Source organism: Perissodus microlepis, chromosome 18 (assembly GCF_051167445.1).
Source record: "Perissodus microlepis isolate ML-2025 ecotype Zambia chromosome 18, ASM5116744v1, whole genome shotgun sequence".
Taxonomy (NCBI): Eukaryota; Metazoa; Chordata; class Actinopteri; order Cichliformes; family Cichlidae; genus Perissodus; species Perissodus microlepis.
The window spans coordinates 10,111,816-10,126,904 of record NC_140478.1 but is presented as its reverse complement, the minus strand read 5'-3'; the positions used below and the strand labels follow the sequence as shown (position 1 = coordinate 10,126,904).

The 15,089-nt window shown below is 39.2% G+C and overlaps 1 protein-coding gene across 2 annotated transcripts; it reads right to left on the bottom strand.

The window, feature by feature from the left end:
* Positions 1–10: 10 nt before the first annotated feature.
* Positions 11–14,144, bottom strand: mier1b (mesoderm induction early response 1b, transcriptional regulator). Of its 2 annotated transcripts, none has more exons than XM_084911493.1 (13): positions 14,079–14,144; positions 13,224–13,248; positions 10,633–10,781; positions 8,797–8,982; positions 6,787–6,916; positions 6,614–6,681; positions 6,199–6,271; positions 5,917–6,068; positions 5,726–5,807; positions 5,501–5,595; positions 5,073–5,200; positions 4,353–4,480; positions 11–1,776 (listed from the first exon to the last, which is right to left on the bottom strand). In XM_084911493.1, exons 1-13 carry the CDS (start codon positions 14,085–14,087, stop codon positions 1,481–1,483), a joined length of 1,521 nt encoding a protein of 506 aa, XP_084767619.1. In that variant the 5' UTR covers positions 14,088–14,144; the 3' UTR covers positions 11–1,480. The 2 variants fall into 2 exon arrangements, with proteins under 2 accessions (XP_084767619.1, XP_084767620.1); XM_084911494.1 differs by having other exon boundaries at positions 5,073–5,119.
* Positions 14,145–15,089: the final 945 nt, after the last annotated feature.

The window sequence follows — 15,089 nt, the reverse complement described above, 5'->3', positions numbered from 1 at the left end:
ATTATTCAAGTCATAGCCAGCCTTGGAATACTTTATTTTTATTCACGCCATCATTTACATAGAAATAAAAGACAATATTGTCCAAACAAAAAAAACCATTAACATTATTTGAGACAAACTCCTCTTATCTTCTGAATGCACGTTCAATGATGGAATATAAAATAAAACATTTAATCGTTACGCTGAACAGCTACTATACCAAAACATCATTAGGTTCTTTCAGGTGACACCTTCACATCAGCCAGGTCACTTTTACTCCTGGAAATCTGCTGTGTGGAAGCCAATTACTGAGGAATGACAGAAACTAAGTTCTGGTTTTAAAAAGAATCTCTGCATATTCAAAGCTGCACACAAGGAGGAGCTTTTTTTGCAACGAACTCTGAATCAGCATCACACAGGAAAGGGAAGCACTGCCAAACAGAGGGAAAGAGGAATGGCTACTTTGTTTTTTTATTATTATAACCGCCTTGGAGAAACAAAAGTAGGAACAGTTTTCCAACAAAAAGCACAGCCTACAAGGAAGACCAGAAAATACAGACAAACAGACAGTTATAAAACCGCTCGAGGTAAGAAATCTATACAAACTTTACATGAAAAATCACATTCTGACTAGTAAAAACAAAGTGTTGAGCAATGCACCGACTATGAAAATTCAAAAATACAGAGATCTTCTACATGGTGACTTACAATACAGGACATCACTGATGTCAGCTGCTTTACACAAACAAACCTGCAGGAGGAGTCACCCTCTGGTTTATTTATCTGAAACAAACAGCCAATGAAAGAAGTGAAGGAGTGAACATGGACTTCTGCTGGGTTCTGACGCCACATCTCATTGATAGAGACGGGAAACGTACAATCAAAGTGAGAACTAGCTACAGCACCAGCCTATTCCTCTTGTTTTTACTAAGCATCTTTATTCTAGCGTAAGCATGTAATCACTTAGACATGTCCTGTTTCATCAAATCCTTATAACAGCAAGCAAATGGCTTCAATGGCAATCACCCATCATTAGACTAGGATTTATTTACTTTTGTTAAAAAATATAAATATCTTGTGTAAAAAAATATCGAAGGTGATTTATTATCTTTAAGAACAAATAGAAAAAGGGAATTCTTGGCAAAATTTTGTCAGGCTCCAAAAAGGGAGGCTGGGGATGTTTTGATGGACGTTATCTAGCTATGATACTTTGGGATGAGCTTGGGGGGGTTGATGGGATGGAAGGACGTCGGGGTGGGGGGGTAACTGCCACCCCTCCTGGAGGACCTCGGTTGGCTGTTCTTCAAGATGTGATTTTCAGTGACCTTTGACCTCAAAGCCAGTCTGTCTCTCTCTGTCAGGAGATGCTATGCTCATGGGTCAGTAGGGTTCATTTTCCTCATCCTCTGCCCCCCTAAATCTACCCATCACTGGAGAAGTACAAACATTTTTCACCCCCAAGTCAGTGTCTGTTAGTCAACGCTGCTCAGCTGTGAAGCCATCAATTCTCCTGCGTTCTGGATGGTTCCACTTCGCTTTGGCACACGGGCTCTGCCTCCGTCCTGCACCTCTTGGCCGGCCTGTCGGGTGCTGTGTCCCTGTGGTCTAGCAGAGGCTCCAGGGAGCCATTTCTGTCGAGGGTGGGTGCAGTGGGCTGGCTGCAGCCGTTGGAGTTGTTGTCTGAAGCTGGAGGCGGAGCTTCCGGCGGATGGGACGGACCGTTGGACTGAACGCCCTCAGATTTGACTTGGTTTGCTGGCGGCAACTGAGCACCATCCACCGTGTGGCTTGCAACACCTAACGAAGAAAGATGAAACACGGGGTTAGACATATTTAACAAGTTTAAGGGAAAAAAAGCCATTCAGGTGTTGTCGGATGTTTTCAATCAGGTTCCTGAGATTCCACCATTTACAGGAAGTGCAACCTTCATGCAGAGGTTTTACAGACGTGATCACGTCACATTACTTGTCAGCCATTTTGGACATGTAATAATCCTGAAACATAGTGAAAAACCTACTAAACATTATGTAGATGCGATAAACCATGGCATCTATGAGTAAACAAACAAGTGTATATACTCAGAGGAACGTCTTGATGAATTCTCAATCATCCAGGTAGGTAAATCTGGATGTAACGTTTTCAGTGGGAGACTGCCACTGGAAAAGCTCAAGTTTGCTGCCATTCACAGGTGTTTCTGACACTTTTTTGAAGTGGATCTAAAGTGGGCAGACTCACACTTAGCAAATGAACTCTCGTGATGTGAGAAGGTAATCAAGCTGTTTATGAGAAAAAGTACTTAAAGAGTTTTAGGCCGGTGAAGTCTAATATTAGCTGAACGTTATGTTGCTGTTTAGCCATCTCTTGTCAGCTGTCCGGAGACGGGAGGGTTATGTGGCTGATCTGCTGACGATAACTAATTCATGTAGGATTACTTCTTTTAGAACCCTAACTTCAGTTTAGGAGGAAGAGGATGAGATGGAGACGGTGAGGCGAGAGTGGAAGTGGAGGAGACAGATGAAGGAGATAAGAAAGAAACTAGCAAAAACTGAAATTACAAATCTAAAAATTTTAAATGGTCATATATTGTTTGAAATGACTGGTGATTTTAAAATTCAAGTAGCTTATAATTGTTTTACTGTCATACTATTTATCTGGTGTCTGTATCCGTTAACTGTTTTTTTTTTTTTTCGTGGTCTCTATCTGAAACAACAGGAAAGTGATTTAAAAAACATTCTTTCTGTCCTTGATGATTGCTGCACCCAACCATGCAGCAGAATACAGGTGTGAGGGGGACAAAAGTGGTCTATGTAAACTACATATGAACAGTGTTGGGCAAGTTACTTTGAAAAAGTAATTAATTATAGTTACTTCTTCAAAAAAGTAACAGAGTTAGTAACTGAGTTACAATATTCTAAAAGTAATTAATTACTTGCAAAGTAACTATTGCGTTACTTTAAAAAAAAAAAAAAGTTTAACCCTCTGGGGTCCGGGGTATAATTGGCCATTTTTAACTACTTTTGATTTTCCCTCCACATTTTACCTTTAAAAACGATTTACTTTGCCTTGTTTGGTATCATTCTTTTCAGCACAAAAAACATAAAATCAGAGTAGAAAAGGTTTACTGTAACAACCACAAACATGTTTAATGAATCATATTTCATAACTTTAAATGCAAATATAAATTGTCAATTTTAAAATCATATGCACAAGTTTTGCAAAAAACAAAGTTATTTGCATCCATTTACCTTTTATCTTGCTTTTTTAAATAACCATTTCAAACTATTTACAGAACAATCAGCTGTTCTGCGTTCAATAAGATGCCACACAAATTATTTGTGCCACTCCAAAAAAATAATTTCTGTCCACTATAAAGGAGAACATCAAAGCCTGATACCTGCAGGTCTGACAGCAGCAGGTGTATCACTCCTGTTTCTACCTGGAGACAGCAGTCGCCTCATTGTTCTGACACACAACACAAAACTATCCACAACACTACACACTAACTACACAAGACAACACATTAACTACACACTCCAAACACGCTAAACGTCACAAATCTCTCACATCTCAAAACTCGCTCTCTCTTTTTCTGCTCTCTCTCTCGCCGTCACTCCTAAAACTTCCCCTGTTTTTTTTTGTTGTTTTAATTTTTGCTCATAAGCAGAGAGCGCTTGCTAGCGCTGTCCTTAGACAGTAAACGTGACGAAACTATTGAGGAAAAAACGCTGCGTGTATATATATAGTTTATCATGACTCTGGTTTTACGTGGCCTATCAACACAATTTAAAAACTGGTATCACCTTGTTGCTTTGTCTTTAAGTGGTCATGTGATTGGCTTACCACGACTCCTTTATTCTTCCTCAGTCAAACAGCAGCACTCATGCGATTGTTTTGCCCCCTCAGCTCCAGGTGTTGTGCTAGACAGTGATCGTGATTACCATCCGCAGGAGCGCGCACAGCTGCTTAAAGCTGTAGCGCCCAGATTACTTATGTAGTCAGCTACTTCCGTGCAACTGATATAACATGCGGTAAGCTGAACACAGCTTCAACCATCTGTTTGTTGAAAAATAGTAACGGACCGCATTTTCTTGTTAGTAACTGTAACGGCGTTGTAACGATAGGAATAGTAATTAGTTAAGATTACTCGTTACTGAAAAAAGTAACGCCGTTACATTTAACGCCGTTATTCCCATCACTGCATATGAATGACTGTATTGAATATTTAAGTGATGGTTAGAGTAACTTTGAGTCAGTTTTCAAGCACAGGATCATAGTTTGTCTTAAATTCTTGTCATTTACCCAAAACTCTGGTTGTAGCTGGTTATATTTTAGGATAAACGTGGTGCACTCATCATGTGTATTTATCAGCTCACCATTCTGACTGCTGCTGTCTTCTCTCTCCGAGTGGCTGGCGCTGCTGTTGGAGGTGGTGGGAGGAGGCGATGCTGCCCTGCTGGATGTCGCACTCTCCGTCTCATCCAGTAATCTGTCCATATAGTCACTGATGACAGAAAGCAATGCACACAGTCTGTTACACAACCTAAACTGTTCATATGGTTTAGCAGTCTGTGTGGTCAGGTGTCCCTCCCCAGTCTGACAGTGACTGTGGGTGGTTTCTACGACATTGAATCTATAGCTTCACTTATGCGATGGCTTCTATAAACCGGGTTTGATTCTTTCACAATCCTTAAAGACAGAGCCACAAAAATTAAGTAAAATTCTCTTTTTTTCTACAATCAAGGAAATAAAGAGACAAATCTCTGCTGGAGCAGCTGCTTGAAGATGAAGATGACGGTCAGCAGGCTCCAAGAAGAGCTCAAACAAAAGGATGAGCTTCTTCAAAGAGAAAAAGACAGTTCCCACAAAATCCCATATAGATTTGCACAAACTGGCTCAAAAGTAAGATCAAATGCTGGCCATCACTGGTGCCAAAGGGGCTTTAACCAAGCATGTGCAAAGCTCTTAATACTTAAAAAAGAAGATTTTTACATAAGCAACCTCACAGTCGGTGGAGGTTGCACATTCTTCCATTACTAATTTTCTATGAGCAATGTTCTTCAAAATTGCATACACTTTTTTAAAAGTTAACTTACGTGACACCGGGGTGAAGGTTGTATTTCCTTTTCCCAAGTCTGGTTTGCTGTGCAAAGAAATCATAACGCTCAGACTTCTTCCACATGTAATAAAAGGCCACACATTCTCCTACAGACCTAGTTCTCACCTGAAAGATTTAATTCAGCAGACATGAAATGACCATTATTACCATCACCTGAAGACACAGTTTCAGGACAGATTCAAGTAAGAGACAAATCAAATAAGAGCTTAGCAACTGGACAAAACTCAAATGATTTGCAGACATTTTAAAATCTTAACAAATCAATTTTACTGGTCTCAAAAAGCAAAAAGGTTCAAATGAAGCAGATTCCAACCCTAAGTATCCAGAAAACCACCTGACAGTAAACATCTCATGTTAGTGCCATGTTAGAATCAGAAATCTCTAACTAATGTGTTTTTCTCTCACCTTGTTGGCCTGTATTAAATGAAAGTCTTTCCCATAAGCTTTCAGTCCTTGTTCAAAATTTCTACATTCTTCTTCAGTCCAGACAGAGAGCTCCTCTGTTAGAGAGTCATAAGTGTTAATGTTTCATTTGAATTCAACTGTTTTTTAGGAGAAAATTCAAAATGCAGAGGGCTACACAGACAAGAACAAAATGTGAAGAACATCTGTGAGTAATAGGTTGCTTACCTCTGGCTGCTTTTACATTAAATCTAAGTCTTCTTAAAGCTTCCTCTGTGTCAAAGTCACATTTCACCAGTTCATACAATGCCTACCGGCAGGATACAGACGAACAGGTTTAGATTAGACGACAGTTATACATAACAGCACGTGATCGGCTTTGTGTGATTTGATTCAAGCTACAGAAGAACTGCTGTCACCTGTTCATTATCTTTGATATGGGATCCCTCTGGGATTGCATCCACTCCTTTCTCCTCTCCCGTCCGCCTGGCAGCCTCTGTCAAGAACTCCACAACTTTGCCTTCAGGAAGACACTCGGGGTTCCACAACAGCTGGTCATCGTTTTCGTAAACTGAAAGTACAGGTTCAAATGAAACGAAGGGCAAGACATCAACATTTTATCCTGCAAAGCCTCCTCGGTTTATCTGGATCCAGGAAGGCTGAGAAAGGTTATGGTGTAAATACACAAAAACCCAACTTACCCTTCTCATTGTCTTTGTATTTGCACAGACCCACAGGAGTTTCTGCCTGATACATGGAACCCACCATAATCTCCTATTGGGAAAAACATAATTCACACTGAGTGTAGCCCCACGATTATTTCAGAAGTGTACTAAGAGCACAAAAAAGATCTGGATTTCTTTCATGGCAAATATTTGTATTTATTTTATTAAATGTTTACACATACATATAAAATTTATCAATTCACATAGCCTAAATCGCTGGGTTTTTTTTTTACAGTTAAAATAGATACATAAATAACATATAGTATTCAGTATTAAGTTAACAACAAACTCATAATTCTGCAGTGGTGACATTATAAGTCAGCAACTCATCACAGAGACGGCCAAATGAATTCAGCTTCATCTGATGGTGCACATGTCTTTTTTGCTTTACCTTTTTCCAGTCTTCAGACGGAACATAATCTTCATCTTCATCTGACTCCTCCTCAGCATCATTATTGCCTGAAACATAATGTGATATTTACTTATCCAGCTGTTTACAAATATAAAACAACACAAGTAAAAAGAAGGAAGATAAGAAAAATGTATTAGCAGTACAACACATACTTTCAAAGTACTTGAGTTTCTGAGGGCGAATAAGTTCTGCTGTGCCGAGTGACCTGACTGAGCGCGTGCGAGCCTCTGAGGCTGCCTGGGCCTCACCTGCCTGTTCCAATGAGTTCTTCACATCCTCACTCTGAAAAAAACAAACAAACAAAGCAAATCACAAAAAGTTAGAAAAGTTTAAACAATTTCAAAAATCATCTGCCACTCTTGACAAAAATCCAGCATGCATGTGTAGCTCTGTGTGGGTGCTTCTTTCTCTAACAGAACTCAAAGCCCCCGCATGTTTGTGTGATTTTATAACCACAACTTTACCTGACAATATCACGTAAGTGAAAGATAATGTCTGATTTGCATGAATGTCTCATTATATTGTTTTTATCCCTTCTTTTACACAGACCACACCCTTAGTCCTCACTTACTCAATAGTACAGAGAAAGAGAGTGGCAACAACGCCCCCATCACAAAGCAATACTGCCCACCAGAGTTGGGCGATTTGCTTCACAGTAAATTCTATTGGCCCAATGAAGCATCATCGAAGACTGATGGCTATGCTGCCTGGTGGCAAAGGAGCCTTTCATTATAGTAGTGCTAGCCACACTCTGTGAGGTAAAAAAAATTTACCAGCAGCCCCCAGTGCCATTCCTCAGCCTCCAGCACCGATGGTATAAATCTATACGTAATTTTCAGAAAAGTTTACTTCTGATCTTGACCTTGAGGTCACCAGGATTCTAATTCAACTGAGATTTTTCGTAGATGCACTTATGGTATGAATTTAAAAATCTTATGTTGCCTCATTCTCATGTTATTCCCAAACTTAGGTGTCCACATCGGCAGCTAAGATACTGCGCAGGACGCAGTATCTTAGCTGCCCGCAGGGGCGAGAGGCCAATTTTTTGTACGTACGTACATACGTACATATACATATATATTCATGTATAATAGGGGTGCAACGATACACAAAATTCACGGTTCAGTTCGGTTCGATACTTTGGTGTCACGGTTCGATATTTTTTCGATACAAAAACAATGTTCATGCCTTTTTAATTTGTCATTTATTAAAATTATAAATATAGATTTTTAACTCAAAAGTACAGTTTTTAAATTTAATGTTGCTGAAACAACAAAATAATAATAATTTAAAAAATCCATCTGATCAAGAAATCACTCATCTTTGGAAAAGAGAGTTTATTACAGAGAAATGGCTCTTTCCAGAATAAAAGCTATACTATACGCTTCTTCTGGGCTATATTCTCAGCAGCATATTAAACATATCAGGTCCCCATAAGGAGAATCCTGTGCTAACGGCTGTCTAAATGACTCGGGTAAAGTTTGTAGCATGCGTGCTTGTTGTTTTTGTCTGCTTCCACTTGTCTTTGCACTAGGATGATGTCGGCGTAAATGTGCAGTCATATTCATTTTGTTCCCACTAGTGCTGTCAGCGTTAATCTGAAATGACGTTAACACCACAACACGGCAAATCTCCGTTAACGAGCTACCGCGGATCGCCCCATGCGTGGGGCTGGACGGCGTCAACACGTTAACGAGCAAACTGCGCTAACGCACTAGTTCCCACCCATGTAATTGAGCATTGCGTGGCACATCCAACATACTGTTTTACTTTTGTCCATGACGCGTTTACCTTCAGGGTCATACTTCACATGAAGACCAAAATAGTTCCAAAGGCCAGATCTGAATGAGGGTGGGGGAGGTTCAATTTGCCATGCTGCAACGAGCTTAGCTTCTGTCTTGCTAGCTTGTGCTGCGCTCAGTGGATCTGTGCTCAACAGTGCAGCCTAGGCGGAGTAGTCAAACGCAGATCCACTGAGCTCTCAACACAGACAGCATCGTCAGAAGAAAAGTTGTTCAAATAAATTAAATATTTTGTATTGTTCGATACATATGCGTACCGAACCGAAAGAGCTTAACATTCTGTTCAGAGGGAAGATTCACAAGATGTACATACAGTTGTAGGCACAGAGGGGAATGACACACAAGCCCTCCGAAACATACCTCATTTCTTTTCAGCTCGCCCGTGCTTCTGCTGCTTTCATCATTGTCAAGTTCCTCATCCTCTTCCTCATCCTCCTCCTCTTCTTCTTCTGGTTCTTCCTCTTCCTCCTCATCCTCATCTGCTGGCGATCTGCCGCCCCCATAACCATACAGACTCAGCAGCTCATCAATAGGCATCTCTCCCTCCTATTAAAAGCAGATTGGTTTACTGATGCTTGGGTGTTACATTTCTAAAACTCATACACATCATAACCTAAAAATCCTCCTGTAATAATTATTTGTCCAGATGAAAGTTCAAAATTAGTTTACCTTGAGTTCGTTTGATTTGATTTAAAGTTTGATTATTCTTTGAAAAAACAGAACAAAATAGACTTTAAAGGTTCAAACCGTTCCAATATCATGTTCAGCCACAAGAGGGCAAACCAATACAATGAAAATCATTGCTGCATGAACTTGTCTTAAAATGTCTACATAGTTACACAGTGAGACATAAAGAGAAACTGAAGTTCAATTATACAGAATAAACATTTCAGCCCTGAGCGAGCTATGCTGTGAAAAACATGGAATAACAACAGTTACAATTTCTTCAACTAGAAATGAAAAATAATCAAATTATCGGGGACCTGCGCTGCATTTCCCACTACCCAGTTATTCATTATCTATTCTGTGTAGTCAGTCAGTGCAGGTAAGGTTCCACAGACTGTGGCATCTACTGACCAAAATACAAAGTAGTGCAAAATGGAGCTTAGAGTGCAACTCTCCCTACAACCATTACCACACGGTTGTTGTTTAATTATTCCACCATGAATTACTTAAATGGAAAGTGAAATTTTGTGGTCTGCTCCTATTTCCCATTGAGTCACACTGGTGGATGTTTGATTTAGCATATGGCAGATGCCCTTCTGGAAACAACCTTCCCATTTATCCAGACTTGGGACCAGGATTAGGTAGAAACCAACCCAATGCAAGATGTTATTTTATGATTTAAAAAAATCTAATATAGCAGCTGATTTTTTTTTCTTTCAGAAATATGAAACAGGTAATTTCCCTAACACATGTTATATGTATTTATTAGTCCTTAGAAGTCAACACAGCTTAAAAATAAGCTTGTTTTACTGTTAGACGTGTGGAGTACTCTTTATTGCTCTGCCTGACTCTGCTCAGATGTTTTTATGTTTATGGTGTTCCAAACAGGTGCTGCCAACCAAGAAGTTGCATCTGATGGATAAACAACATCAACAGTCAGAACACGGTTGAGGCATATTTGTTTTGTCGGCCATTAAAAATGCCAATATGTCTGAAAACGGCTAATACATAAAGATATAATTAGTCCGGCTTAAATACCAGAAGCACATTTACGTTACGATTCCCTGAGCCTGGATTTGTGTCTCCTCCCAGAAACAACCTAGGGATCTTTCATGTGTAAGGCAGCTGTGTTAACCACTACACCGTGGAGCCATTGAACAAGTTAGCAGAATTAAACAAAGTTAAACAAAAGTAAAAAAGTAACTGGAAAACATTATGTTTTAACACTAGTGTACCTTCAGCTGGCCAGCTGTTATCCATTCACTCAGTATGGTGGTATTTACAACTAAACCATTCAACTTGTCTCTCTCTGTACTGCCTGCTGTAGAGCTACACTATTGTTCTGGCTGTAACCGAGTATGTTGTACTGGGTCAATCCATTTACCCCCCCCCCCCCAAATAGTGTTTTCAAACACTATTTGAAACTCAGGATTATTCCCTTGCAGACTGTGAAAATACATGTTGAACTACACTAGTGTTTTATTTACCCCATGGGCCTGACCAAACCAAATATGATCTCCTGACACAAACCCGTGTAAGATCTTCAATCTCATTGGCATTGGTCTCATCTGATGCCTCCAACATTTCCTCCTCCTCCAGGGTGCGCTCATCATCAAAGTCATGGACAAGCATTTCAGCTGATGGGTCAAAATCATGGTCATCGGAACCTGCTGAACCTCCTATGAAAGGAAGCATGAAAGAAGCAATGGAAATTTTAGAAGGAAAATATGACAGAATTTAATCTTCATTTAAGGAAATTGCAACAAATTGTAAAGCTCTAAAGAATCACTCAGTATTTTTATTTGCATATCTTCACATATACTGTATGAGTGTGGGCGGCTGAAATGTTACTTTATGGTTTAATTTGTTAAATATTATATTCTAAATTATATAAATGTTGAACTACTTACAAACTGAATACCCACATAGTAGGGGTGCAACGATACACAAAATTCACGGTTCGGTTCGATACTTTGGTGTCACGGTTCGATATTTTTTCAATACAAAAAAAAATGTTCATGCCTTTTTAATTTGTCATTTATTAAAATTATAAATATAGATTTTAACTCAAAAGTACAGTTTTTAAATTTAATGTTGCTGAAACAACAAAGTAATAAAAATTAATAAATCTATCTGATCGAGAAATCACTCATCTTTGGAAAAGAGTTTATTACAGAGAAATGGCTCTTTCCAAAATAAAAGCTATACTATACGCTTCTTCTGGGCTATATTCTCAGCAGCATATTAAACATATCAGGTCCCCATAAGGAGAATCATGTGCTGACGGCTGTCTAAATGACTCGGGTAAAGTTTGTAGCATGCGTGCTTGTTGTTTTTGTCTGCTTCCACTTGTCTTTGCACTAGGATGATGTCGGAGTAAATGTGCAGTCATATTCGTTGTGTGCCCACTAGTGCTGTCAGCATTAATCTCGTTGAAATGACGTTAACGCCACAACACGGCAAATCTCCGTTAACGAGCTACCGCGGATCGCCCCGTGCGTGGGGCTGGACGGCCAACATGTTAACAAGCAAACTGCCCTAACGCACTAGTTCCCACCAATGTAATTGAGCATTGCGTGGCACATCCAACATACTGTTTTACTTTAGTCCATGACGTGCTTACCTTCAGGGTCATACTTCACATGAAAACCAAAACAGTTCCAAAGGCGAGATCTGAATGAGGGTGGGGGAGGTTCAATTTGCCATGTTGCAACGAGAGCTTAACTTCTGTCTCGCTAGCTTGCCCTGCGGTCAGTGAATCTGCGCTCGACTACTCCGCCTAGGCTGCACTGTCGAGCGCAGATCCACTGAGCGGTCAACACGGACAGCATCGTCAGAAGAAAAGTTGTTCAAATAAATTAAACATTTTGTATTGTTCGATACACATGCGTACTGAACCGAAAGCACTGTATCGAACGGTTCAATATCGATACGAGTATTGTTGCACCCCTACCACATAGGATTACTTGAAGTACTGTGCACTAAACTAAGGACTTTTTACTTCAGTACTGCAGAGGACTGTAGTACGGATAGCACTAAATCAATCAGTGCCTAATTTTAGCCACTGCTCTGCTCTTTGCTACATCTGTAGTGCAAAATGCAAAGCTGGCCACAGCAACACATCTCATCTGAGAAAACACCCGGTCAAAGGCAAAATATATCTAAAAGCTGAAGACTATATTGTGCTTGATTCACCAAAGGAGCTTCAGCTAACATTAGCAGATCTGTCTTTAACATATAAGAAGCTGAACACACGGAGGACGATGATGAAGCCTTTTTCACAGTGCTGGCTGACAGTTTAACTTCAACTTCATGGTTTTTTTGGGGTTTTTTTACTTTTTACACTGGCTGCACTGCAATTTCTTATCAGACAGATAGATCCTTTATTAATCTTCTACACAAAATTACACTGCCATAGAAGTTTCAACACAATCATAACACCACATATCCCAACCAGCAAAATTAATTAATTAATTAACTCCTAAATAAATCAGTTGATAATATATAAATAAAACTGCCAGCTAACATGTTCAAATATGCAAACATATCAATAAAATCATTATTACTATTATGCATTAAGCATTCTTATAGTAACTGTTATAAAAGGGCTCAGACTTGCACATTGATGCAATCAGCCTTTTACTGAAGGTGCTACTGTTGATAATCTCCAGGGTGTGTGCGTGCAGAACTGAAACGACCACATTACATGAGATACCACATCAGAAATCTTATTTAGTCTAACATTGTTATTTAATATCGTAATATACAAACACTGTGACAGTGATGTCAAGATCACAGAAATTTTCAGATGATGAAGGCAGCTGGTGTGGTGAGTACAATGCTTAAAAAAATACTAATAATAGCAAAATGTACCGATTAAGAAGTATGGACTTATTTTTTAAATTAGTATTTTGTAATATTAATTTCTCATTTCAAAATAAGTACAGGAAAAAACAGTGTTGTCTTAAACATAGAGGGTACCTAAGCCTAAAAACTTGATACATTTATTTTCCGTTTCAAACTAATTATATTTTTTTTAAACAAACTGATAGACAAAAGATTTCAAATCAGTGTCTTTCGACCAAACAACTACAGAAAGCCTCCAACTACATGTAAATTACCTGGGCTCGAATTCCCGAGGGAGGGCTGAAAAACAGAAAAAGAGCAACAAATTAAAAAATAATGTATTTATTTTTTTAAAATACTATTTAAAAAACTGCATCAGATGCAATACGTCATTAGATGGACAACAACAACATAACAAAAGCTCACTGCTGATTAACTTGACATATTCTAGTTCCTTTGACAGAGGACTGTAAACGGGAGCTGGGGAAAAGCGCGCCCGACCCTGTCCTAAAGCTGACTGCAGTTCAACACAAACTGAAACAAAGAATACTGTCACCGGTTCCTGTGGGAACATTTATTTAGCACCTCGCTGATTGAAATGTCCCAGGTACAGCGCCGTGTATATCACCGGCAATCACCCAAACTTAGCGCCAACAGCCAAGTGCTTACTAGGTTAATTTTCTCAGCTCGCTAACTTACAAGAGAAGTTCCAAGCTAGTTAATTTTCCTTTAGATATTTATGCTAACGCGTCCAAGTTAGGCTTGGTATCAACAGGCAACAAATAACGATTAAAAATAACCCATAAAATATCTCCAAGCATAAAATTCCGCCACACGGCTGAATAAAAAATATTATCATACACAGTTAAGTATTTTCGAAGAAAACCGCGGAGTAACATCGCTAACGCTGCAGCTACCTCCAAACGGGGCTAGCGTCGCTAATGTTAGCTAAACCCGAAGTTTAATAAACATGCCTGAGTCGAGAAATGCTCATTATTTAGCAGCGAAAACATCCCACAGTTAATTTCGTACACTTAAACTACAACACACAAACAGTGTGAATATTCGACTGAAGTAACTATCCCGTAGTATAAATTTATTTTTTCCGAATATTTATTTCACTTTCTTACCTCCGCCATGTTCGCAATCCTACAGGGTCAAGTCGGGGGTCAGCGGTAGTTCCCGGATGTGGAGCCCCGCCCACCTATGTCTCCACAGAAAAACTGAGTGACCGCAAGCAGTGATGTAGTAATGTACTCCTATAACAGCAAGCTTAACGCAAAAATAATTAGTTTTGTAACGGAAATGTTTCATTGTGTTTTATTTAATTCGGACCATTTAAATTTATAAAGCCTTTTACTGTATTATATTCAGCTTTTATATTTAAAATTACTTTCAGCTTCTCACTTATTCATAAAGGCTTCCATACGCATCAAATACCACTATACCATGGAGCCAGCTTTTAAATGTAAATTAAAAATATTATTTTCAAATGTTTTCTGTAATGTCTCCACTGTCACATGTTTCTTCTTCTGATAGTGGTTTTATGTTCTTATCAGGGAGAATACAGACACAGAGGCTAAAGGTGATGGCAATGTATGTGACAAAGAAGGTGTGGAGCCAGTGTCCTGATTGAAGGTGTGGAGGTTCTAACTGGTTTGGACCTAGGCTGTCCACCAGAGCTCAGATACAGTTCTAAAGTTTTGCAGGCAATATTATCAAATTGTGGAAAAGCTTTTGGAATAAACTGAAAAAAATTCATATGACCACCTTTATTCTTCAACACAGCATGAACTCTCTTAGGGAATGTAGCTTATTGAAGTAGTCTTCAGGAATAGTTCTCCAGGCTTCTTGAGGGACATTCAAAGCTGTTCTTTGGATGTTGGCTGCCTTTTGTTCTGTTCTCTGTCAAGATGATCCCACACTGCTTCAGTAATGTTGATGTCTGGGACCATGGGAGGCCAATCCATGACTGACTGACTGATAACTTTTGTACTGTGGTTTTTTTTTCTATTTAGGTATGCTTTTACTGAATTGGCAGTGAGTTTGGAATCAACATGAATCAAATGCTGTCCATATGCTCTTGCATGTTGGTACAAAATCAGATGGCACTTTTTTTTGTTCATAATTACATCAATTTT